This window comes from Phyllostomus discolor, chromosome 10 (assembly GCF_004126475.2).
Source record: "Phyllostomus discolor isolate MPI-MPIP mPhyDis1 chromosome 10, mPhyDis1.pri.v3, whole genome shotgun sequence".
Classification (NCBI taxonomy): Eukaryota; Metazoa; Chordata; class Mammalia; order Chiroptera; family Phyllostomidae; genus Phyllostomus; species Phyllostomus discolor.
In genome coordinates this window covers 89,220,025-89,245,673 of record NC_040912.2, presented here as the reverse complement: position 1 = coordinate 89,245,673, position 25,649 = coordinate 89,220,025, and the positions used below count along the sequence as shown (strand labels likewise).

Sequence of the window (25,649 nt, the reverse complement as noted above, 5' to 3'; positions counted from 1 at the left end):
ACTACAGAGTCCCAAGTGAAATCTTTGGGTAAGACTCTTTAAAAAAAAAGAATAACATTTTAAGTGCACAGCTATTACAAACTCATTTGATATTTGTTTTAATTGCCATGACTATAATGAATATACTTTGTATTCAAACAGATGTCACAAGTACTACTACAGAAGTTCCATATAATTCAGTCTTAGTTAAGAGTGAGTAAATGGATATTTAAAATTCAATGTTACCAAGAAGAGGGGAAAAAAAACCGAATTACAACATCAGCTTCCTAAAACAGCAAATAAAAATTTTTTTTTATTAAATTGTGTTCTTTCTTATTTGGACATGGACAGAATGTAGTAACACGGGAAAACCCACTGTAGCATCCAGTCCTTTCCCTTGCCTCAGCTGTTCTGCAGGCCGGTTAGCCTGGAGCAGGGAAGTCTGGAGGGTGAAAAATGACCGGAAGGGCAGGCTGCAATCCACCGGACATTACTTAGAGATTGGTCTATGACAAAGATTTAAAAATACTACTATGTCCATTTATGTTAGCCGAAGGAACAGGCAATTATGTAAGCTGTTTTATTGCAATTGGTTGGACAAGTTCTAACATTCCTTGTAATCTTCCCCCACCCCGAGGACTGACACCCAGCAATCTGAACGTGAGGAACGTTCAGGCCAGAAGCAAGAGGCAGAGTTTGTCAGTCAGTGTGCTCAGAGAACTACCCAGGGGTGTTGGATGAAAACAGACTTTCCAGGGCCCCGACTCAGTTCTCTCCACTCAAGAGTTCTGGCAAGGAGCATTTGACAAGCCTCCTGAAAACACTCACGCAGCGTCCATGCTTGTGGAAAAGCGACTGCCTGAAGCTCTGATGAGGTCCTACTTAAAACCATCTAGTTTTCACTTCACTCCAATCACTATTTATTAGGTACCGATGCCATGTGAGTGAAAATTTGATACATGGGTGTCCAAAAAGTCAAGAAGCATATGATAAACCGATTGTCGAGGTAAATTTATCAAGGATAACAGTCATCTTCAACTATCTAGAGACACGTATCTGAATGTCTGGGCACACGAAGCAAAGAGTGTTTATCGTGCAGATGAACAATTCAGTCTTAATTTCAACAGAGTAGTTCTTTCCCTGAAAAGGTGTCTGGAAGCTTAAGTTGTGTTTAGCTTATTATTAGAAATGTACGTGAAGCATTGTTTAAAAAGAAATGTACCCTGCTCTTCTGAGGTTTGGGAATGCCGGGTTTTGAAGCTTTTGAAAATGAGGCAATAGTGTATGAGGCTGCTGCGTGGCTGAGGGCAGGGACGGAGGGTCTCAACGAGGGAAGAGAGTTATGAACTTCAACACCAAAGCATTAAAAGCAAATTGCTTTTCTTACCTCCAACCTCATTCTCCAGGTGCCTGACTGTACGTTAAACCCATTTGAAAGGTGCCTTGTGCTTTTTAGCCACCAGACCAAAACTGGAAAAGTGAGGGCTGACTTGGGAGTTTAATAGAAGAATGGGAGAAGATAAAGCAGATGGTATCAGGCTGTTTTTCTGGTCAGCAATTTCCCCTTATCTTCCTCCTCTCCCCAGAGTTGGAGGCAAAGTGACAGCAATCTTGGAACGGACCTCCATCAAGGGAGGTCCCTCACTCACGAAACTGAGTGTGGACAGGCTGATGAGATTCATCCCTTCTGCCAAGTGCCCTGGGGTTTCACAGTCCTCGGCTGACTTTTCTGAGCGCTGGAAACAGGCAGCAGTCAAAACGGCTTTGGTAAGGGAGGGTGGCTGGGAAGACAGTCGGCCGTGGGGACCTGAAACGTTTCCCACCACCCACAGCTGTGCGCCTCAAAAACTAGTCGCTACTGCAGCAACATCAGCATCCCTTGGGAACTCAGTGTATCAGTCTGCTCGTGCTGTCGGCACGAAACACCGCGGGCTCCGGCTTAAATAACAGTCATTTATTTTCTAACAGATCTGCGGGCTGGAAGTTCAAGATCAAGGTGCTGGCCAGTTTGGTTTCTAATGAGAGCTCTCCTCCTGGCCTTCTCACTGTGTCCGTACAGGGTGGACAGAGAGAAAACTCACTCATCCCCTTTCTATAGGGCCACCCATCCAATCCGACGAGGAACCCAGACTCATGACTTCATGTTTAAGGATCTCCTGAAAGCCCTATTGCTAATATAGTCACATTGGGAGTTAGGGCCTCAGTGTATGAATTTGGGGGGCACACAAGTCATCCCCTCGCACGTGTGACAAATGCAAACCCACACGTCGCAGCTCCAGCCCATGGAACTGGAGAAACGTGGGGACAGGACCCAGCACTTTGTTTCATTCCTTGCCCCAGGTTGCGCTAATGCCCGTGGAAGCCCGAGACGCCCGGGCCTTCTTCAGGAGGGAGCGCGGACTCTGCAGCAGGGTACTCACTGCCTTCCGGTTTTGCCCTGCCACCTGTTCGCTACTGCGCTTCCACACGGGCTCCACTTCTGCTGAATGCCGTCCCACCGTGGCCTGCAGGGCCACCGGTGCTCTGCCTTCCGGACGTCTGCTCTCCCTCCTTCTCCCACCCCGAGCCTCCCTGCCTCTTTAACGAAGCATCCCGTCCACCTCCCAGCGGCAGTTGCCTCTTTCTCCAAATAGCAGCATCTCTAATCGCCCAAACCGATCATGTTCGTCGTTTTCAGAGTTTGCTTTCTTGGAGCCCGTAGGTTACACGCGTCTGTAATCTTAGCACAAGGCTTTGTACACAAAACAACACTCAAGTCTTCCTTATATCACGAACTGTGTTGCTTATAACTCTTCTCTGTAAGCTACAGCACCGGCTCCGATACAACGTGATTTTGACCATCAAGCAGTCCACTGATCTCTGACATAATGCCACTTCCAAAGTTGCTTAATATTAAACAAATAATCAATATACTATGTGTGATTTATTAAGTCCTTAAGTGCACTGAGCCCCGCAATGAGCAAGCAAATATCACCTGTTTCAATTCTCATAATCACCCTGAAAGAGGCATTCTGATTCCTAGTCGACTGAAAAGATGCTGAATGCGGACGCGTGAGGTCAATGAAATCCCCTGAAGTCCCACCACTGGGAAGGGGGGAGCCTGAGCGACTCTTTCTCTGACTCCAAGTGTGACCTCTATTCCCCGCTGCGCCATGGGCTGGGACACTGAGTTTTCCGGCCCAGAGCAGATGGCTCTTGGGGTAAAGATATTTCCAGAATATCTCTTTGCTCTAACCTTAACACACACACACACACACTCTCTCTCTCTCTCTCTCTCACACACACACACACACCCAGAAGCAAGGCTAACAGCGGATTTCTTGAGATGCACAGGTGCTGTTCAATGACCACAGATGACAAAGGGCTCCCAGTGCCGTCGCTACCCTGCATGCTCACCTGCAGCACGCCTGTAGCACGCTTTCACGTGTACACCAAAGACTCTGAGATCCCAGACGGAATCCTTGGACGTTCCCAAGGAGTCTCATAAACTTTTACCCAAAGCAGCTCCACTCACACACATACATCTGTCCACCTGTGCATAAAATCGAAAATCTCTAAGTTCAAAACAATGGAGATTATTATTTTTTTTTAAAAAATCATACTTCCTTAGCTGCCTTCCCAGAAAACAAGCCAATAATTCTATTTAACTTTTTCACCGCTGCCTGCGCTCTCCAGACTGGGCTCGGTGCTAACGAGCCGCACCTGTTGGCCGGCTGCAGCCGTTCCAAGCACCGGCCGCGGCGGTCATTGAAAGGCGCGTGGCCGTCTCACCTACCTGGGGTGTTCAACAACCTGGACATCTTGCAGAAGTAGGAGACGTACTGCTCGCAGTACTCGGCGCTGCTGGTGATGGCGCTGATCTGGTCCATGGAGGCGCTGTACGCCAGCTGCGTCACCGAGTACTTTTCGGGGCTGTGGCCCGGCACCGTGGTCTGCATCTGCAGGTCGTGAGACACGATGGTCCACACTTTGTCCTCTGCGGGGAGAAAAACGCCACAACGGCAGCCCGTTAGTGTGCAAATGCTTCCCCCACACCAGAAGATAATTGAGCTACCTGTTCACTGGTGGTTTTTTTTTTTTTTCCCCTGCACTGATGCAGAAGAGAGTTAAGGGTACTGATTCTTAAAGTGACCACTACCCTTGTCTCACACCTAAGTCCTGCTTACAGAGACAAAGAGAAAAGGAGTCTTCTTTTATGAAAAATAAACACACGCTACGTCCTGGAAATAGAAACGCACGGCCTGAGTGTTCACTTGACGCTCTAACGTCACTGGCGTGGGAAGTGAGCCCTACTGTGTTCCGGTTCCTCCGGACCCTGGGACCCATCGCTCCTTGGGTGGAACCGCACTTTGCTCCTTCCAAAGCTAACTCTGCTCTCTCAGCCTCTGGACCTCCGTGCGTGCTGTTTGCTCTAATTGGGATATGCGTCCTCATCCCGTCAACAAGCGTTCATTTCGACCTGACCTTTCCTGCAAAAAGAGACACTGCGTTGTCGGTCACTGAAACGCTCCACGCAGGCGAGATAAGGCCCGAGAGTAATTATCTCCGTGTTCTGGGCGCTGGAAAAGCCAGTGGGTGAAAAGGGGAGGCAGGTGTAAGATTGATGTGGCTAAAGGAAAATCTTGCACACGTCTGAACTGGAAGCATCGCTCTGCGGCCATGATTCTGGTACTCTGCTCAAAGCCCTCTCAGGCACCCGGTTTTGCTCAGAGTGCAAGTCTAGGGGGTGACAGTAGCTGCAGGCCCTCCATGCTCTGACCCCTCCTGTGGTGCCTCCCTCCCGCCCTGCTCAACTCCCTCTGCCTCCTCCGGCTGCAGCCTCACTGACCTCGGTGCACTCCTTCCTCCAATGCGGGCCCCTCCTGGAGCCTCCGCACTTGGTCCATCCTCGACATCCTCAAGACCTTCCCTCTTGTCATCTCTGCTCCAATCAATCAACCTTTCCCTCGCTCCCAGCCCCGCCCACGTGCCAGCTGCTCTCCACCTCCCTGTCCTGTGGTTTCTCTCCGTAGCATTCACCTCTGACGTAGTGCATCATTTAGTGTTTCCTGTCTGTCTCCCCACATTAGAAGGAAAGGAAGCAGGGATTGTTTTCAATGCTGTGTGTATAGTGTTTAGATTAGTACGTACAGTGATTAGTACGTCCAAGACCCTCAAAAATATTAGTTGAATAGAATGAATTAACAAAAAATAAACAATACGAACACTTGATACAGGAACTTCTTAAAATCGCTTTGGTTCAAGTCTGGCTCTGCCATGAGGTTCCTGACAGACTGTCGACAAGCCTCCTCTTAGATTCCTCTGAGCAGTCCTGTCCCTTTACCTGTGACCTCCTGCCTCTATAACCCTTTCCGGTTAAAACCAGTCACAACCACTTCTGTCATGGTGCCTTCATGCTAACGCATTTTCTGTAGGATAATTCCTTTTGCTGTTTCGTGCCTGGCCTGCTCAGTATGGCCTTCCTTTGGCTCCCCTGCTTCAGCCAAGAAGCTGTAATGCACTTTTGTAGTTCTGTCGCTTTCTGACACGGTTCGGAAAACAAACTGGTAGTCATTTGTATTCAGGCCCGCAGATTTACCATCACCTCATTAAAGACCCACTCGTTAAATTGGGTTAATTGTATCTCTTTTCTGTTACAACCAGCCTTTGGCATTGAATCCTCCAAGTCTCAATTTCTACTTCTTTTTTTTTTTAAAATCCTTACCAGTAACCTTGCTGTGGAGCACTATTTCAAAACTCTCTTTCTGCAACTCATGATGGACTAGCATTCTAATCTGACCCTTCTTTAAAGGAGAATGAGCCCCCTTTTTTAATATATACAAAATAACGTTCATAAAGGGAAACCATAATTGAGCAAATAAAACAAAAATGGTCATCCATTTACGTTCTCTGTCAATAACTGTAAAGACATTAACCGATTTGTGAACATTGATAAGTTTCTAATACTTTGGTCTTAGTGCCTTCTTGGCCCCCAACTCTGCCCCCAGAGCCTCACCACACACACTTCTGCACCCACGCCTTTACGGAGCCGGCCCTCAGCCAGCACGGGGGTCAGGGGTGTTGACCCCTGCACAGTCACGAGTCTGTGTCTAACTTTGACACCCCCCAGACTTAACTACCAACAGCCTACTGTGGACCAGAAGTCTCACTGGTAACACAAAACATCCGATGAACACCTACTGTGCATGTTACATGTATTCTAGACAGTATCCTTAACAAGAAAGGAAGCTAGAGAAAAGCAAGGGTTATTACAAATCATACGCGAGAGAAAATGCAGTTCCAGCATCTGCTGGAAAAACTCCAAGTACAAAGGAACCCACGCAGCTCAAACCCCTGCTGTTGGGGGTTGCTGTGTTCGCCTCACAGCCCCTCATTCGTCCCCTGCCGAGTCCCTGCTCCATGACAGGCGGGGCCCTCGGCCCTGGGGAAACCAGAGAGGAAAAGCATTCCTACATTTTGCGGCTTACATTCTTGCATTCTAGGGGGGCAAAACAATAAGCAAAAAACTAAAGTTCTATATGTGTGTGTGTATATATGTATAATATATATATATTTAGCAAGTGATAATGGCGAGGAGAAAAACTAAATCAGGGAAAGGAAGAACCAACCATGTGTATGCGGACTGCATTTTTAAATACAGAAGAAATGTCCCATTTAAATAAATAAGGTCATTATTCAGCCAGCCATGTGAGCGGAGAAAAGGACTCCAGGCAGAGGGAATGCAGGTGTGAACACTCCCACTCTGGAACATTCCTGGTATCATCCGGGCCGAGGGGGAGGCCCGGGGGTGAGGCAGGAAAGGCGGCAGGTGTGGAGGCGGGAGATGTGATGAGGGTGGGTGGGCGGTGAGCTCAAGTAACACGGGAAGCTATTGGCGCTGGGGGGTTTGGAGCTTTACCTTCTAACCTGACGTACTTTTCTTTGCATAAATAAAAGTCTACATTAGACAAGTTTGAAAAAATACACACATATCTTCACAAACATTTAAAACATTGGTGTGTCAGGGCATTATAAAAAGTAACACGTAAGCTCTGATTGATGGCATAAAACAATTACTACTGATGCATCTTTCAAATTATTTTTTAATGCCTGCATATTACACATTGAAATGATGCCTTTGGAGCCATTAAATTTTAGGTTACAAATGGATGTTAACAATTTTGCAAGTATCCAACATCTAGAAGAAAGAAGGTGGTTATGGTGTATAGATTTTTCCTTTCTAGTATCATCGTGGAAAAATTAAGAACCTTATTTCCATATTCACCGCGTGCTTATATGATATGCATTATCAGATATAATGCAAACAGAAACTACTGAGCATGCCAAATTCAAAGTTTCTGCCACTATTCCATTTTCATAAGGAAGTGACTGACAAAGCAGATTTCAAACACTCTCTTTGGATTAGAGTGTTATGAAAATGCCCTTTGTAGTTACAGAGGGTTTGGTATCTGTCTCATGCAATCGCATGTTTAAAAACTGTCGCATTGTATATTGTTTTAAATACAGCGGACTTTATGTGCTTCAAATCCTGGGACTCAGATGGAGCATGCTGTGCATGTGCCTCTCTTCTCGGCAATAATAGGGTCTTCCAGGTTATCCAGTTTAGTTATGTTGACATGAGTACATTACAAAGGCCCTCTGCTACCTCTGCCAGGGACTCCGTGTCCTTATCCTGTCTGTCACTGTCAACTAACTCACTTCACCAGAGCTCAAGTCCTTGCACGGCTAGAAAATGACCAGGGGGCAAAAAGCAAAGAATAACTCCTCCCAGGATAGCACCAGTTTCTAATCATGTCCATGCTGTTCGCTGGCTCTTTCTCATGTTATCCATACACAACCTGAGGTTCACAGTATGGAGCAGGTCTATATGTACTGTGCGAGGCCTGTTCAGAAAGTATCCAGCCAGGTATTATGAAAAGTAGACACATTTATTGGAGAAAATATAAGATACAAGAAATATTATACATAGGACAATGATGCCTCAGTCCCCTTCAAAGTGGGTACCTCGGGACCTCACACAGTTCTCCCAATTGTCATCAGCTGCCCCATTGTATTTTCCTGAATCTCACTGATGGTCTGAAATCTCTTCCCTTTCAAATGTGATTTTAGTTTTGGGAAAAGTCAGAAATCTCAGGGCAACAAATCTGGGCTGTAGAGGGGCTGAGTCACCAGGGTGATTTGATGTTTCACCAAAACCTTTGCATGAGACATGATGCATGAGTGGGTGCATTGTCATGATGAAACTGCCAATCACCAGTTGCCCATCGTTGTGGCCTTCTGAATCATCTGAATAGTTCTGTGGAGGAACGTTTAAGCTTAACGCAAAATTTGTTGCAGATTGGCTGTTCTACTTGCTTAGTCATTTTGAATGCAACAGCCACATGGCACACATGCTCACTCAGTGGCATCTACAGCCCCTACTGAGTAGTACAGTGAAGTCGTCATTGTTCACACATGTGCATTCCAGTCCACTCTCCTTGGCTGCCAGGTTACACTGATGTTAGGCAAACCATTCTTCTTCTATTAACCATGGCTGGACTTTCTCCGGACAGACCCCATATTTTAACAAAAGGCCAATCGGCACAGAGTCCAGTGGAAACATTTGTGTCCTATACATCTGAGTGTGCATTTTAGTGTTTTTGCTTTTCAAACAATATCACTGCAGTGCTAATGCCCAGCTTCTCAATCTGAGAGCTCTTTACACCTTTAGTCATGTTAAATCTGAAATAATCTTTAAGAAGAAAAGAATATTATATTATGAACTACCTAAATTTAAAAGGGTATATTAAAACTTACCAGATGGGCATGACCAACGTACAAACTCCTTAACAGCCCCGGGACCAGTTATAGTCACTCTTTGGGGATGACTCTGGGTCTCTTGCTCTTAGACCGAAGCCACAGGACCTGAACTATAATACATGCTTCATCTATGACTGTCCACATTGCACGTAAACCCTGGCCTGCTGGATGAGACCAGTGACTTCAGTGTGGTGCATCCTTAAGCTTCTCCTACCCACTGCATTCGTCTGTGGCTTTCCTGGGACACAGAAGTCTTCGTGGCTGTCACCCTGAGTTAATCAACCAACAATTAAACATCAGCTGGAGGAAGGCAGGAGCAAGGATCTCCAGTGAAATACTACAGCATAATAAGAATTGTTTTGTTTTTAACTTAAACATCAGCAGCCTTATAAGAGCACATATTGATGGGAGGAAGCCCAGAGTTTAAAGAAGTCATGTTCCCAAGTGAAAAATTCGAATCCCAATAATGCACATATTTATAAGCCATCTATTGAGTTCTTCATGTCTTAACCTCTGGGGACATATGGACGAAGGAAACCTAAGTTCCTGTCCTCTGCAAGCTTGGAGTCCCGAGGTGGTGAGAAAACACTAAGCTTGGAGTTTCCGGTTACAAACATGCGTTAAACAGAGAGATGCCCAGGGCACTGCGAGCTCACATCGGAAGTCCATAAAACACAGCTTTAGAAAGCCAGGAAGCGACCCACTGGACACGGTAACTTCAAAGAATCAGGAAGGTTAAAAAGAGATGAGCCATAAGAAAGAGAAGGTGAAAATAGCGATTTTGTTTTTCTTACAGGTTAGAGCAAATACCTTGGAGGAAAAAAGATTCAGCAGAAGGGGACTGGAGGGACTGGAAACCAAGGGTCTGGAATAATGAAGTGATAAGATTGTAGAGCTGAAATGTCAGGACATGGGCTGAGAGGTCTCGCACATGGTTACATGTGTGGGTGTTGAAAATGTTTGCAGAGAAAGGATGAAGTCACAGTTTTAAAAGTATTTATATAAGGCCATATATGGCAAGCCCAGAGCTGGCATCACACTCCACGGTGGGAAGCTGAAACTTTTTCCTTTAAGATCAGGGAGCAGGCCCGGGGAACAGGTGAGGGACCTACACAGGCTTTAATTTTACATTTGATGTCTTATATCTTTTTTAAAAAATATTTATTTATTTTTAGAGAGGGAAGGGAGGGAGATAGAGAGAGAGAGAAACATCAATGTGTGGTTGCTGGGGGCCATGGCCTGCAACCCAGGCATGTACCCTGACTGGGAATTGAACCTGCGACACTTTGGTTCACAGCCCGTGCTCAATCCACTGAGCTACGCCAGCCAGGGCTTGATGTCTTATTTCTTAATCTGGGTTGCAGATCAACTAGAAATATTTCATATGGAAACAAACAAACAGATTAGAGCTCCCTTATTTCAGACCAACCTTATGGGGTGCTCTGACTTACAAACATAATCACCCAGGAACTATTACATGAGCAATGTACGCTTTGCTGAATAAGTCACAAAATAATTTCCTAAGCAGTTACCACTCCTAGGTATTGAAAGCATTAATTTCTACAAAATTGTTGATAAAACTTCTAAATAGAAAGGCCCAGCATAATGTTAGGTTATAACACAGTTTCTTTTTCAGTGGTCGGTAAGAGGATCTATTTGAAAATTTCATCAGTGTTCCAGACAGATGAGTTTCATGACCGTAAATTTTATAGATTATTTTGTTTAGACAGCTCCTTCTATCATTGTGATCCTACTGATATCATTTAAATTACTAGGAATTTGATGTCGCCTTTTTTCCTCCCCAACAGACACTGTGTGAGTGTGATGAGCGTCTCTGTAACATAGAGGCTCCTACTGGAGAGGCCAGGCGGCCAGGGCGGGCTGGGGTAGTCTGAGCCATCTCCGGACGCCAGCTAGGGACGCTGCTCAGGTAGGACCAGCAGCCTCCACCACGAGGAGGGAAAGGAGGTGTCGAGCAGATGGAACCTCTGCAGGAAGCACCCAGCAAATGAGCTGAAAGCACAGACGACGTTCTGCAGGGGGTGGGAAATGGCGATTATCTTCACGCTCACAATTCTGTTCCGGAGATGGATGACGAACCCGGCGCCGTGAACAAGCATAAATAATGGTGCTGGTTCTCACCCACCTATGGAACAATTTGGAGCTTACAGGGTGTCTTTTTTTTTTCTAGGAAGACATGAGCTATTTTCTGGAAAGAATGATATTTGTTAATTTTTTTTTTTTTTGTATCATGGTAGGGATGTTAAAAATCTTTTACAATCTAGCTGGAGCTATGGACTGCATTTATGTCAATACTTAGACAAGCTCACCTTCCCTTTCCTTTCCCCCTCTCACTGGAGAGAGATGGAGTCTGTGTGTCTTTCACAGTCAGGGGTTCATCTCTATGGCAGTAGGAAGTTTTCTGTCCTAAAGCTACTCTTTGATTATTGCTGCTTGTCACAGTAATCAGATTTTCATCTGCATTAAATTACGGAGACTAAGTAAATGTCATCTTGGATCAGTGACTGACCATTCCTGAGACCCTTTAAAGATAACACTTCTTATTATTTAAAAATACTCTCAAACACATTGCACATACTTGGTTTTAAAAAGATGCTTCACAAATCTACGCCACCATGCCCACCTCCCACCTGTGGCTGGACCGCGCCAGGTGCCCAGGCTTCAGGGCCGTTCTGCGGCATCCTCCTCTGTGTGGGAGGCATTCGCAGCCGTCTCAAGGCCGCCTCCCTCACCCCCACCAAGTCTCCATCACATGGCCTAGTCTCAGGGGGCCCGCCCCATCTGTCCTGTTTAGACTTCCAACCCACGCTGCCCCTTCCCTCCTCTCTTTTTCCGTGTGGCATATACGGCCTTTTAACATAGCACGCCATTTACCGAGTTGTCATGGTTCGTTGGCATGGTCTGCCTCCCCTGCCACTTTTCTTATAGACTGTAAACTCCAGGATGTCAGAGAATTTTTTAAAAACAAATTGTGGTTACTGATGAATCTCAGACTCTTAGCACAGTGTCTAGCAGTCTTCAGACAGTCAATAAATATTGTGCCGATAACATACCTTAGCCCCTTCTTTCTTTAGTTGCCGGCAAACCTCTATCACTCCCATCGCTGATGATTCCCACAGAGCACCCATTTGTAATGGAGTTCATGGGGAACAGGCCCCACCAGACAGCTCTCGAATGTGAAACCTCAAAAAATAAATGCTTAAAAGTCTTTACAAGTGAAACAATTGCGAGGTGATATTTGAAATCATAGAATGCTGGTTCGGTACTTGCAGTGTTTACAAGACATTAAAATCTAAGGATGTTGAGAAGAGCAACATTAAACTATGTCCGAGGTGCCATGAGCTTCTTAGTGCCACCGTTTCCTCTCCGGGTTGGGCAGGAAGGTGGGCATCACTCTGGGGTGGGTGTGTGCACACGTCCTTACGTGGTGGGGATGACACGGGTGCGTGAACTTTCATTCATGGACAACCCGCTCTGCCCCACGTGCTGTGTTAGGCCCTGGGCACACAAAGACGGACAACAGACATTTAATGCCACCAAAGAGCCAGTGGGAAGACGTCACCCCAAAATAAATCGTTACAGTGCAACCTGAAAACGTAAGTGCTAATGTTTAGGCAACTGTCAGAATAACCCGAGCCCTGGGATTTCGTATAGAAGTCATAAACCCATCCATTACCCACACCAAATTCTTCAACTCATGGACCACTTTACAATGTTCTGGCATTGTACTTTATATATATATACTATATATAATATATATATATATAGTATATATATATATCTTATTGTTGGGAACTTTTATTTTCTCTTAGCACTTAGTTTTAACCCCAGGTGTAACAGGCTGACCTGAGAAGTTATATTCTTTCTGAAGTTTCTATCCAAAGAGCTTTGATGTCCCAGAAAACATACGATGGGAAATGGTGGTTTGATTTGCTGTTCAAGGACAGTCTTAGAAGATGGCCCTTCCTGTCGTGTTGCCCCGGCTCACAGCACCAGCACCGCCCTCCCCAGGACACTTGGGGAGGGTCCCAGCGTCCTAGCAACCCATCAAGGGCGGTGGTGTGAGTGAGTGGTCCTTCCTCCCTCCTTCCAACCCCTGCACCAGGCTTAATTAGAAGAAAGCATTTTTTGGATGCCACAGATAACACTTATCACCTTGGCAGAAAATCCCCAAATAATCAACTCCTCTAAGTACTTCATTTTGCCCATTATTTCCATTCTCTGAAGCAGCCCCCATGGTGAGCACCATCAGCAAGGCAGTCCGAAAGAGGATCATTAGCCGGAAATCACTTTTGGGGACGCCAGAGTAAACATAATCAAAAGGACTGAAAATGTCAGAGTAAACAGACTCAAAGGGACTAAACTGTTCTCGCTTTAATTTCAGCAGCAGCACCAGTGTAGGAGGTGACGTCCCTTCTTGAGAAGGGTTCTGCGAGGCTTCCTGAGACGCTACGGCACCTCTGCCCCCAGCACGCGGTGTCCCCTGCCTCAGGGACACTCCCTCCTGTCCCAGGCCCCAGTCCCTCCAGTCCCTCAGGTCCCAGTTCCTCAGCCCTCTGCCAGAGAACATCGCCCCCTCCCCGCCCCCAAGACCACGCCAAGTGCAGGTTAGATACCCACACACTTCTCTCTGCTTCCCTGACAGTCCGTGTTTACCGCTCACTGGGGTCGCCCTTCTCTCTCACATCATCGTGTTTGTGACATATTTGTGGTGGCCACCACTTGGCTGTGTCACGGAGGGCAGGCACATGGGTATCCTCATCGTTGCTTGACTCTTACTGTCCAACGGTGTACCTGGTGCAGGTACCCGAGAGCTCCGTAAAGAGTTGCTGGACTAATGAGGCATCGTTAGGCAGGATAAAGTTGATTTGTACATTGGAACCCACAAATCGGAAGCCACCTCAGTGACCCCGCCCCATGTCGCAAATGTAAACCGGAGTCAGCCTGCCCTTTGAGGAAACCGCTCTCCAGGAAAGCTAGCCCACCACAGTCCCCCCACTCAGCTTCAGCTCCCTGACTTTTCCCCGGACATTGGGACCTGCTGGCTCCATAAGGACATCCCTGACATCCCTCCCGGCCAACCCTGCCCCGTTTCCCACTGTCATTTTTTAAAAGATTTATTTATTTATTTATTTTTAGAGCGAGAAGGGAGGGAGAAAGAGAGAGAAACATGATGTGCGGTTGCTGGGGGTCATGGCCTGCAACCCAGGCATGTACCCTGACTGGGAATCGAACCTGGGACATTCTGGTTCTCAGCCCGAGCTCAATCCACTGAGCTGCGCCAGCCAGGGCTCCCACTGTCATTTTGAACACTCCGTAAAACCCGCTCTTGCCCGAAATCCCTCAGAGAGACCGCTCTGCTGCCTGCGAGGCACTGCACTCCGCCACTCCATGGACTGGTGTCCCTTGAACAGTGGGTGTCACACTTGTGACTAAGTTCTTTCCTTTTGTCCTTGGACAGGTGATAGTCAAAACTACAGCAAGGAAAGGTGTCCAGCTTGGCCATCTGGCCACCTGAGACCCAAAGACACTCAGAGTTTAGGGCAGAGATAGGGTGTAGCATCATTTTCCCTGAATGCTAAGCTAAGGAATCTCTGTTCTGAAAATTAGAAAGGCCCAGTGTTTGGGGGAAGTACTCAAGAAAACGAATCCATGCTTCCGTGTTTTGCAGGAAGACAATAAAGTGACTATGAAAGCCGTTGTTTTTGGCTGTTTCAGTACGTTGGCAACACCGAGTGACTCATTCACAAACAGTGGAACACAGTGACCTGTGTTCCAAAGGGCTACCACCCTCCATTAGGTCAGATGAGACAGTTATTATTACTAAAAAAAGTAATTTTTGCCCTGGCTGGTGTGGTTCAGTGGACTGAGTGCCAGCCTGCTAACCAAAGGGTCACTGGTTCAATTCCCAGTCAGGGCACGTGCCTGGGTTGTGGCCCAGGTCCCTGGTTGGGGGCGTGTGAGAGGCAACCAGTTGACGTATCTCTCACATGTCAATCAGTCTCTCCCTCCCTTTCCATTCCTCTAAAAATAAATAAAATCTTTAAAAAATAATTTTCAAATTGTTGATAAGAAATCACCCAAGACTTAGGCTGGATGTAGGCATTACTGCATATCCTTAGTGCGCAGTTTGGTTTCTGTCCAGCAGGGCCCCAGGCCTGGGGGTTCCACTGAACTTTTGTTTGGCTTGCTGCTCACTATTAAAGGAATGACAATCACAAAAATACTACTATTATTTACATCAGAAAGAAAGAAACAAAGGGGAGAGACAGAGAAAGGGAGGAAAGAAAGGAGGAAGGGTCTCTAAACCAAAAGATTATTGCCATGAACAACGATCAAAATAATGTATGGACAGTGATCTAATTCAGTTCAGAGGCAGTGGGTGAGGCAGCAAAACAATGTGGTCAAGGCCAGATGATTCGGTCCCAACTCTTCCACTAATTTTCACTATAAAGTGGGACAAATCCCTTGAAATCTCAAGGCCTTATCTTCTTCAAGTAAAAATGCGGTGTCAGACCAAGTGCCCTCTGCAGTCACTTTCTAGAAGCCGAAGATATTCATTCACTCACTAACATTTGCTTAAGAAGCATGACTCGGACACCATACGGCCAAACGTAACATGGGCTGCCCCTCCTGCGGCGAGTGGACCAGAGCACGGAGGTCCTGCGGGTGAAGGCAAGCCACAAGGGAGGCTGCTTCTCAGAACCCGCCTGCACTGGCTTCCGCAGCGAAATGCAGTCGCAAGCCCAGTGCAGAGAGAAAAACGACCTGCTGGTCTCGGGTCTCAGGGGTATCCGCGCGGCTGGGTTGGTGGGCGCCATGGTTCTCTCTGCGCCGAGACGCCCGAGAGCCATGTTCTGCGCTGCAGAGCGGTGGGGCCTCCCTGAGCGGCAGACAGCCTGGGCCTCCCTCTCCAGATGAGGACAGGAGAAGCCCAGGGGACACAAGGGGAGCGTCAGGCTCCAGAGCTGGGGCAAAAAATTGGCCTACAACATCCTGTTCCACCCCAAAGTAAAAAGGACAGTGATGAGCAAGGTCATTTCAAAAAGATTTAAAAGCCACCTTGAAGGTGCTTGCACTGGCCAAAGATGGGACAGTGGGACAGACAGATAAAAACGCTTAAAGCTCGGGAAACCAAACGAACATTGGGCTTTATCGGTCTCCTTCCTAGAGTTCTAGAAAACAAACTTCTTTTGAAAACTTGTGAATAAAAGACAATCCTCAAATATTTATCCCGCCTTTCCTATAAAAACTCAGGATGACCAACAAGCTGAAGAGGAAAAGTTTTCCTTCACAGAAGTACTCCAAGTGTTTGGGGAAAAAATGAGAACAGCACGATTCCGCGACCACTCAGGACTGGATTCATGGTCGCTGATGGCTGCTGACATCACACAGTGAAGCCAGCTAGACCCACAGGTCTCCTGATGGAGGGGCACCCCGCTAGCCGTGAAGCGTGGCTGGGCGAGCGATTCCACCATGAGTCTCATCACAGCTCCAGGCCACTGTGAACGCGTCAGTTAACCAGACTGTGGGCCTGGGCCTCTTCCATCCTCCCACAAATAAACTGTGAAGGCAGGGAGCGGGGAGAGAGAGATACTGAAAGTGTAAAATCAGAGAGACTGAAGAAACATACCAACACATCAGTGTGTGGACTTTTGTGAGACCCCAACTCAAACAAACTGTACATAACACAGTTAGGAAACAATTGGGGACCATTAACACTGGAGAGTTAAAACTACCAAGGAATGATAATGAACTGTTTTTTTTAGATCTGATAATGTGATTATTGATAGGCTTTTTAAAAAAGAACCATCATCTTTAAGAGCTAGGTGCTAAAACACCCACCGATGTCTGGAACTTGCTTCCCCCAGATTCCCTGGGCAGCACGTGTACTTCCCGAGAGCCTACAAGTGAAACAGGACCCCAGCTACAGATGGAAACGTGGCGAAGCTGGGTCGTGGTGCCCAGGGCTTTGCATGGTGTTCTCTAATGTCGGATGTGTTCGCAAGCTCGTACCCGGCAAGAGACAAAACATAATAATAATCAAGGGATTATTACAATGTATGTTCATTTTGCATGGGGATTTCAAAGATGATTTTCTATGTCAAATAAGGGAATAACTGTCATGTGAATATCACTGTGACCTACAGCACTACCCCTCATTTTTTAGAAAGTAAAAATGATCAAAATAATTAATGTATGATTATCAAGTATAGTTTAGAGACAGTGGGTATTTATTTACTTTCACAACGTAGTAACCAAAGACGGACAAAGACAGTGTGGAGGGAAGGATGGGTAAAGAGAGGGGAAGGACGTGAAGGGAAAGGAAGAGAAAGTGAAGAGAGAAACGGACATGGACTGTCTTATAGTGCACGGAATGCCCCGATGCCTGAAAAGCAGGAGTGAAGGCGGACAGACCCACCAGGGAGAAGGGGCAGGGCTTGGCCGGTGGGAAACCCTGGCCCCCCCCTGCCCCCCACCCTCTTTGTTCAGTCTCCCGGGTGGGAGTGCTGTTCGCAGTTGCAAAGGGTGGAGAAAATTGACAGAAGAATACAGTGTCACAGCACACGGAAATGTGACGAAATCCATGCACATGCAGTTTGACAGGAACGCAGCCATGCTGGTTCATGGACTCACGTCTCTGGCTGCCCCCGCACTGCAGGGGCGGGCAGACAGCTGTGACAGAGTCCATGTGGCCCACAACACCTAACACACTGTGTGACTCGTCACGGAACAAGTTGGCTGACCCTCCAACAAAGCGACAAGAGCAAAAGCGGAGATAAGGAAGGGGAACGACTAGCTTTAGAGGAACTTTTAAGCATCCCGGAATGCAGCTGAGAGATGACAGTGCCGGTTCCAAAGAGCTGGTCCACTCGTGGGAGAGAGCAGGGGAGGATGACAGAGAGGACTTCACACGCCCATGGCACCCATGGCCGGGGTCTGTTCCAGTTTCCTGCACGAGGAAACAGTGGTGACCTACGCATAAACTATTTGACAAACACTTGGAATTTCCTGTGTGGGAACACCTACATTCTCAAATTTAGTTACTTCATCTTCTCTTGGGAGTAGGAAGTTGTTTTCAAATATAAAAATCTTAAAAACACTGCTGAGGTATTATCTGAGACCCCTGAATCCAAGCGGACCTGTTGCACTGCATTGAAAACTGTCCTCTCACTGTGGTTTAATTCGCATCTCTCTGATGCAAATTATCAGGCCAGTGACGCTGAGCACCTTTTCATGTGTCTATGGGCCCTCTGTATGTCCTCCTTGGAGAAGTATCTATTCAGGTCCATTTTAATTGGATTTTTTGTCTTCCTGGTGTTGAGTCGTATGAGTTCTTTATGAATTTTGGAGATTAAACCTTTGTCTGGTCTATCATTGGCAAATATGTTCTCCCATACGGTCGGTTCCCCTTTCATTTTGATGATGGTTTCTTTAGCCGTGCAGAAGCTTTGTTGTTTGATGGAGTCCCATTTGTTCATTCTTTCCTTTATGTCCCTTGTCCTAGGAGATGTATCTGCCACAGTGAGATATCACGTCTCTCCTGTCAGAATGGCCGTCATTAATAAACCAACAAACAACAAGTGCTGGCGAGGATGTGGAGAAAAGGGACCCCTAGTGCGCTGTTGGCGGGAATGCAGTGCGGTCAGCCGCTGTGGAGAACAGAATGGAGTTTCCTCAAAAAACTAAAAATGGAACTGCCTTTTGACCCAGTGATCCCACTGCTGGGATTATACCCTAAGAATCCTGGAACACCAATTCAAAAGAACTTATGCACCCCAATGTTCATAACAGTGCTATTACTTCCAAGTACTAAGAAACAGCCTAAGTGCCCATCAGTACATGAATGGATCAAAAAACTATGGTACATTTACACAATGGAATTCTTTTTTTTTTTAAACAAAGTATTTTATTGAATTATAATCAATTGATGTTTAGGGGCATTCCTTTATTTTACAGTATTATGAAATTAACACAGCAAATAGCCTCCCAGAATAAAGTAAACATGTCCATCATGGGTGGTTGTGTACATGTAAATAACTTCTGGTCATCTGGATACAATGAAAATATTATGTGGTAGGCTCTGAGAGTTTTTCTCTAGTGACTCATTTCTGTGGTGTGACTTTCAGATCCATTCTCAAAACTACCATTGAACAGTCAACTTTTGCTCAAAATTTCAGTTGTCTACAACATTTTCTTCTTTTTTTTAATTTAATTTAATTTTATTTTTTTTCATTAATTTTTTTAAATTTTATTTTAATCATTGTTCAAATACAGTTTTCTCCTTTTTACTCCCAAGGAGCTCCTACCTTTCACAGCAGCATGGATGGAGCTGGAGAGCATTCTGCTAAGTGAAATAAGCCAGGCGGTGAGAGACAAACACCATGTGATCTCACCTATAAGAGGAACCTAATGAACAGAATAGACTAAGGAGCAGAATAGAACCAGGGGAACGGAAACATGGAACAGAATGACGTCAGCCAGAGGGAAGGGGGAGGGGAATGATGGTGGAAAGACGGGAAAGTACTAATCAAAGAACAGGTATGAATGACCCAGGGACGTGGACCATGGTCACGTGGGGATGGACTGTGGGAGCGGGGGTTGGGCTGGGAAGAGGAGGGCAAAAAGGGGGAAATTGAGTGAACTGTAATAAAATACCAATTAAAAATCAAGAAATGAATTAAATTATGCATGTTTTAATTAAAAAAAGAAAAGAAAGAAATATCTTCTCAAAACCCACATCCACCCAGAACTGTGAACGAGACCCTATTTGGAGATAGGGCGCTCGCAGACGGACTCGAGCTCAGGAGGGGTGGTGCGGGATTGGGATGGGGCCATGTCTGGTGACTGGCGTCCTCAGTAAAAGGGGGGAGTCTGGACCTGGGGACACAGGGAGAGAACACCGTGTGCCAGGGACAGAGACATTGGAACATGCAACCACAAGCCAGGAAACACGAGGAACTGCATCCAACCGTAGATGGAAGAGGTAGGCAAGAGTTTCTTCTAGAACCTTCAGAGGGGGAATCAGTGAAGGGGTTTTCACAACACTGCCTCACAGGCACGGTCAGTTCACGTTTCTCCAGCACGGCGGTAAACACCAGGAAGAGATGTGGCCGACGGCCTTAGTGAGCCTACAGCCTAGGATCTGCGCCCCGATGACCGCAATACGAGAGGCTGCGGAGCCTCTGATGGGGACACAGATAGAAGGGGTGGGATTTACACTCAGTGCCACTCTCAAGGATTGTGTTCTTAGCTGACCACACCCACCACGGGGCTCTGGGATGCCTCTTGCCTTTTGCTTCTATGTTGATGCCATTCACCACCCTTAGAATTCCTTCCCCCACGTTCCGCATTCCCAGGGGTTCCCTGCAATGCCTTCCACTGCACACAAAACCAGGGTGTCTTCCCTCAGCAGGTCATTTGACGGGAATGAACAGAGGACAGTGTTCAACAGAAACGGCTGGTGATGTGGATGTTGGAGTGGTAGCCTTTGGGTTGCAGTTAGTAACACGGAAATGCAGGGGAGAACCGAGGGGTGATGTGCAGAGGGAGCAAAGAGAGGAGAGCCCAGGACGAGGCTTGGGGAGCTCCAACTTTTTGAGTCTTCAAAGGGACTGAGGTCAATGAAAAACTGTAAGATTCCCACAGTCAATTGTGGCATATTCTTGTCGCATCCTCACTTCCTGTCCTCCCTCCCTATCCTCAGTGCCTACAACTTCTCAAGAGGATCTCAGGACAGATAATAAAGCAAAAAGGTGAAAGCACCTACTGGAATTGTGCCAGCAAAGCGTTCTGTGCTCAAATGGCCACGTGCTGCCTGTAACCGGACAAGCATGGTGAGAAACAAGGTAAGGCTGAACGTGTAGCTCATTTGCTCCCACTGAACACATTGTTTCACACAAGCTAATGCACTTTAGGAGGGAGCATTTCCAGCCACCTGACTCTTTCAAGTTCCCTATAAAAATCCCGAAAACTTTTTCAGTTCAGAAGAATGAGCTACATGTTGGATACAGACACATCTATTCCAGACCTGGGTAACATTTCCAAAGATGACGACACTTCTCTGGAGCTTGCAACATAAGGCCTACCGATACGACTGCACGCATGAATTGGTGGATCAGGGGAATGCTCAAGTGAACAGATGGCCCACACAGACCGGGGTGACTAAATCCAGACATGAGTCAAAAGCTAAGGAGGGAGCAGGTAGAAAGTTAGCTGGCGAGAGCTGACAGAGGACATGCACGGGAATATTCATCATCCCTTTCTTTAGAGAGATGCCTGTCGCACCTCCCTGGAACAATCTGGATATTTCTATGTCCCACCTACTCTCGGGATTCTGACACCGAGCAGAAGGCGGGGGGAGGAAAGGGAACGTAGGGATTTTGCTTTATTCTCTTCTCCCTGCCTTCTGTCTCTCACTCTCTTCTTCACCGCAATCTCATTTCTTCTCTTTCTCTTTCCTCTCCGTGCTTTTTTCTTCTTTCCTCCCCCTATCCCTTTTCACCCACTTAGGGTGAAAGGCTTTGCTTTTTATTATGTGGCAAGAATTTGGTTTTTAACCATATTCTTCCTTACTCTATAGATGACTTTAGTTAACCTCTGATTTTAACTGTGATAAAACCTAAGCTTTGAAGTCAACAAAAATAATTTCTTCCTCTAAAATGGCTATTTTAAAAAATATATATCTTATTAATTTATTTTTAAAGAGAGGGGAAGGGAGGGAGAAAGGAGAGGGAGAGAAACACTGACCAACCACTGCTAGTACACACTCCCACCTGGGACCGAACCTGCAACCCAGGCATGTGCCCTGACTGGGAATTGAACCGACGACCTTTCACTTTGCAAAACAACACCCAGGCAACTGAGCCACTCAGTCAGCGCTGAAGTTGCTATCTTGCTAAGCGTTTCTAAAAGCATGATTTGAAGCTCACACCTGAGTGATAACTTAGTTCTGGTGAATGTCTGCCTTCCATTCCCTGGGGCGTGAGCCTTGTCTCGATGCCCTGGAAAGGACAGTGGGGGGACAGGGGAGGGATGGAGAAAGGAATGGCCGAGAAAGGAAAGCGCAGTCCATATTTTAAAGCACTGTCTTGCACCAGTGGCATAAGCATGCCGTGGGTTCATTACTAGGTATCCAAGCTCCTCACCCCCAAAACCCTGCACCCTGGGGGGTGTGGCAGGATATGTGATGTGACAGCCAGAAAACTGCTGGGACCCTCTCGTTCCTCCAGGAAAGCCACTGTCACCTCCAGAAGCCAAAGGTCAGAATCAAGATGTCAGGGGGTGGCCAACCCTTGTGACTTGTGACTGCTGCAGTCAGATGAGTGACGTGGGAGGTAACCATAAAGTGACACCCTGACACGTCTAAATCAACCCCCCACCCCCGTGTCTGGCTCCTCCTCGTTAAAACCAGGATTATCACCGAGCCCGCCCACCGCGTGAAGTTGCTTTGAGGAATAAACACAAAAACACATGGAAACCACTTAGGAGGAAGCCAGTCCCAGACAAGCACTAGGCGTCAGCAACTGTTGCTGTGTCGGCCTTCCTGCCTCTGTCAGTGTTTAAAAGTCCTCGGAAACAGGGGCCTTAAAGCCAGGCACCTGGCAAATAGTTTCGGGCAAAAGCGACTCAGATGCCGCATTCACAAACCCTTACATCTCGATCTTCCAGAATGCCCTATCTTGAATCGTGGGGAAATGTGGGGAATAAATGACATTACCAATAGCTAATGTCAGTGTTATTAATGAACCCAGGTATCCCACTAGCCAGCTTCTCACTGAAGGATAACACGACTTTATACAGGAAGTCCTTTAAAATTAGTATTTTACTACTAAGAAAGTGCAAGTTTGGAAAAGGCAAATAATTTACCCAAGATCACACCTGGGAGGATGGAACCCGGATCTTTGCGAGTGCTGGACCTGAGGACGTGAGGTTCATTTCCAAGGCCTCCCAAAGGGAGGAGAATGAATACATTTCCCACGTTTCTTGGCTTCTCAGGGCTTTAGCTTCCCCAGCTGTAAATGAGGCCAGGTACGCTGGGTGATCTGTAGGATTTTCTGCACCTCTGAAACCCTATGGCTCCATTGTCTAGCGCAGAGATAACCAGTATATGAAAGAAAGTCTGAGAGAAGGCCCCCGGAAACCACACCATTACTATTTTCTCCTTCCCCGAAAGTTAGCTAGCCTATTCCTTTCTGCATTTCTCCTGAGCGGAAGTGATTCTGCAAGTCTGCCTAAAGGGCAATATGGGTTTTGGTAGAGCTACAGAAAAATAAAAACATTTAGGGGATGATACTTTGCATGATGGGACTTTAACGGAAGCAAGGTTTTGAGGGAGGCTTAACCTTCTTCTCTCCGAGTCTTTGCCTTGCCTCCCGCACCTGGGCAACAGGTGACCCGTGGGGGCGGCCCTCGCCTCCTCTGTAGCAGCAGGGTGCGGCCGTTGGGAAGAGTTGCACTGGTAACAGTAGATAATTTTACCTTTGAAGTAACCCTTGATCGAAGATTAGACTTCTCATTTGTCCGCAGGGCCCAGAGCTGGGGAAGTTATGAAAGGCTCAGTGAGGGTCTCACCCCGGGTCAGAGAAATCCACCCTCCAAACCCCGTCCCTTGGTTGACTGTGGTTCCCGTGAAAACATGAATCTGTGGCATGATAATATGTTGCAGACACCAGTGTTTATTCTCCAAACAGTGGAATGTAAAGGAGAGAACAATTTCAGAAATTGAAGTTGAGAAAAAGAGCAGAGTTATAGGACATTTCAGAGAACTAAGGCTATTTGAAAACTGCAGGAATGTAGAAAAAGGAAATAAATTATATACAGATTCATTGCCTATATACAAAAAAACCAAGCACTTGAAAATATCGGCTATCAATTTTCAGTGTCTTTTGCTACATATATGTATGTATGCATATACTGTCATAATTGTACCACGTATACCATTTTATAGCCATTTTTTTGGCTTAGTAAAACCTAGTGGTTTATTTTTAACTACAATTGATAACTTTTAAAACATTGGCAGTAGTGGATTGAAGTAATATACAAAAATGTTCCTTCTGGCTAATTTTTTATCGATTCATTTATCCCTTCATTCACTTCCACATCAAATATTTACTACGTACCTGAGAGGAGCAGGCACTTGGCTCCACTGAAGATACAAGAATAAATCAAGACACAGCGCCTGCTCCCAGGCCGCCCCCCAGCCCCAGGTGGAAACAATGACACTGTATCACTTTGTGAGCAGACACTATGATCTATGAGAGCACACAGGAGGCGCTCAGACAATGTTGAAAATGGCAGCCTGCTAATGTCTTCCGCAGAAGACCATAATGAGCTGTGCCTGGTGCAATATGTTAATTAATCATGTAAACAGACTGGATTAGAACAGAGGTGGTATTTCAGGCAAGTCGTGTGCTGTCGCTGCCACAGAGGGGGGCGGGGGGAGAATCTACCTGGTGGGAGAGGGGGCCGCACGCAGACACAGGTGCGGTTCCACCGGCAGATGATTTGCCGGCGGGCGTTATCCTGAAGACGACTGGGGAACCGGTGGAAGACTCAAGCAGAATAAAACATGATCCCATTTTTTCATTTTTGCATGATTATTCTGCTAGCTTGGGGGAGAATTGGTCATAACAGTGTGCACCAGAATCAGAAAGCTAATAAATACAGATGAACAGAGAGGAAGCTTAAGAAAATGGCATTACAAACTGGAGAAAAGAGGGATTGAATTAAAAGATACTGTAATGGGGCTGAATGGTGTCCCTTCGAAATCTGTACGTGGGAGCTCCGAGTCACCGGCGCCTCAGGCTGTGACTGCACCTGGGGACAGCGCCTTTGAAGAGGTGACTAAGTGAGAATGAGGCTGTTGGGCGGGGAGGGACAATCCAGTCCTGCCTGGTGTTCGCCTACGAGGAGGGAGGGATGCCAGGGATGCTCACGCAGAGAGAACCGGCCACATAAGGGCACAGCTGGGAGCAGCCTCCCGCAAGCCAGCCAAGGACAGAGCCCCCAGGAGCATCGGCCGTGCCAGCCCTTGATCTTGAACCCCCAGCCTCCAGGACTGCAGGAAAATTGATTTCTGTTGTTGAAGTCACCCAGTCTGCAGTATTTTGTCATGGGGGCCCCAGCAAACGTATACAGACACTGAGGAAACACAAATAAAAGCACTTGTGGGTTACATAGATGCTTTGGGTCCAGGGAAGAAAGAGGCAAGCAAATTCAAAAGGGTTTGAGCGGGATGATGGGTTGACAGAGACACCTGTCCCCAAGCTGGGGAATCCAAGGTGGCCACAGGTGACTAATTCAGGCTGGAAATCGGAGTCAGAGGAGCCTGAGGTCTTTGGGGGAAGGAATGTGCAGCATGGCATTAGGAATACGAGTAGTGAGGTTCAGAGGAGGGGTACAGACTTGTTCTCTCTCACGGAAATCGTTTCCCCTCAGGTATGTGTACATCTCGATCCCTCATTTAAATGTAAGAGCTCAATGCCAATGCTAATCTGGTACGCGGTTAATATCCAAAGTGTGTAAAGAACTCATACTACTCAACACCAAAAAAGAAAAGAGAAGAAAAGAAAAAGAAAACTGTTGGGAACCGCCCTGACTGGTATCAGAAGCTGAAACCCCTGCCTAGGCTAAGGCTAAGGGAACGCCTTTGGAACCATAAGCCAGCAAGGAGACAAGGGCTTGTCTCCCTGGCAGGAATGCTGCTTCTGCTGCTTTATTCATAACTGAACCCCAAAGAGCTTGGTCGGTTAGCCAAAGACGGGTAAGATTCCCCACGGGCGGAACGACCTAAGGCAGGCACGATCACTTTGGGAGGCCCCCCAAAAGGACTTTGGGGGCTGCAGCAG

General features: G+C 46.8%; 1 protein-coding gene across 1 annotated transcript in view; it reads right to left on the bottom strand.

Moving 5' to 3' along the window:
- Positions 1-25,649, bottom strand: part of CNTNAP2 (contactin associated protein 2) — a 1,722,722-nt gene that overhangs the window by 617,555 nt on the left and 1,079,518 nt on the right. The window contains exon 13 of the mRNA XM_028525626.2: positions 3,755-3,955. Coding sequence (XP_028381427.1) covers positions 3,755-3,955 — 201 coding nt within the window. The remainder of the gene's footprint in view (positions 1-3,754; positions 3,956-25,649) is intronic.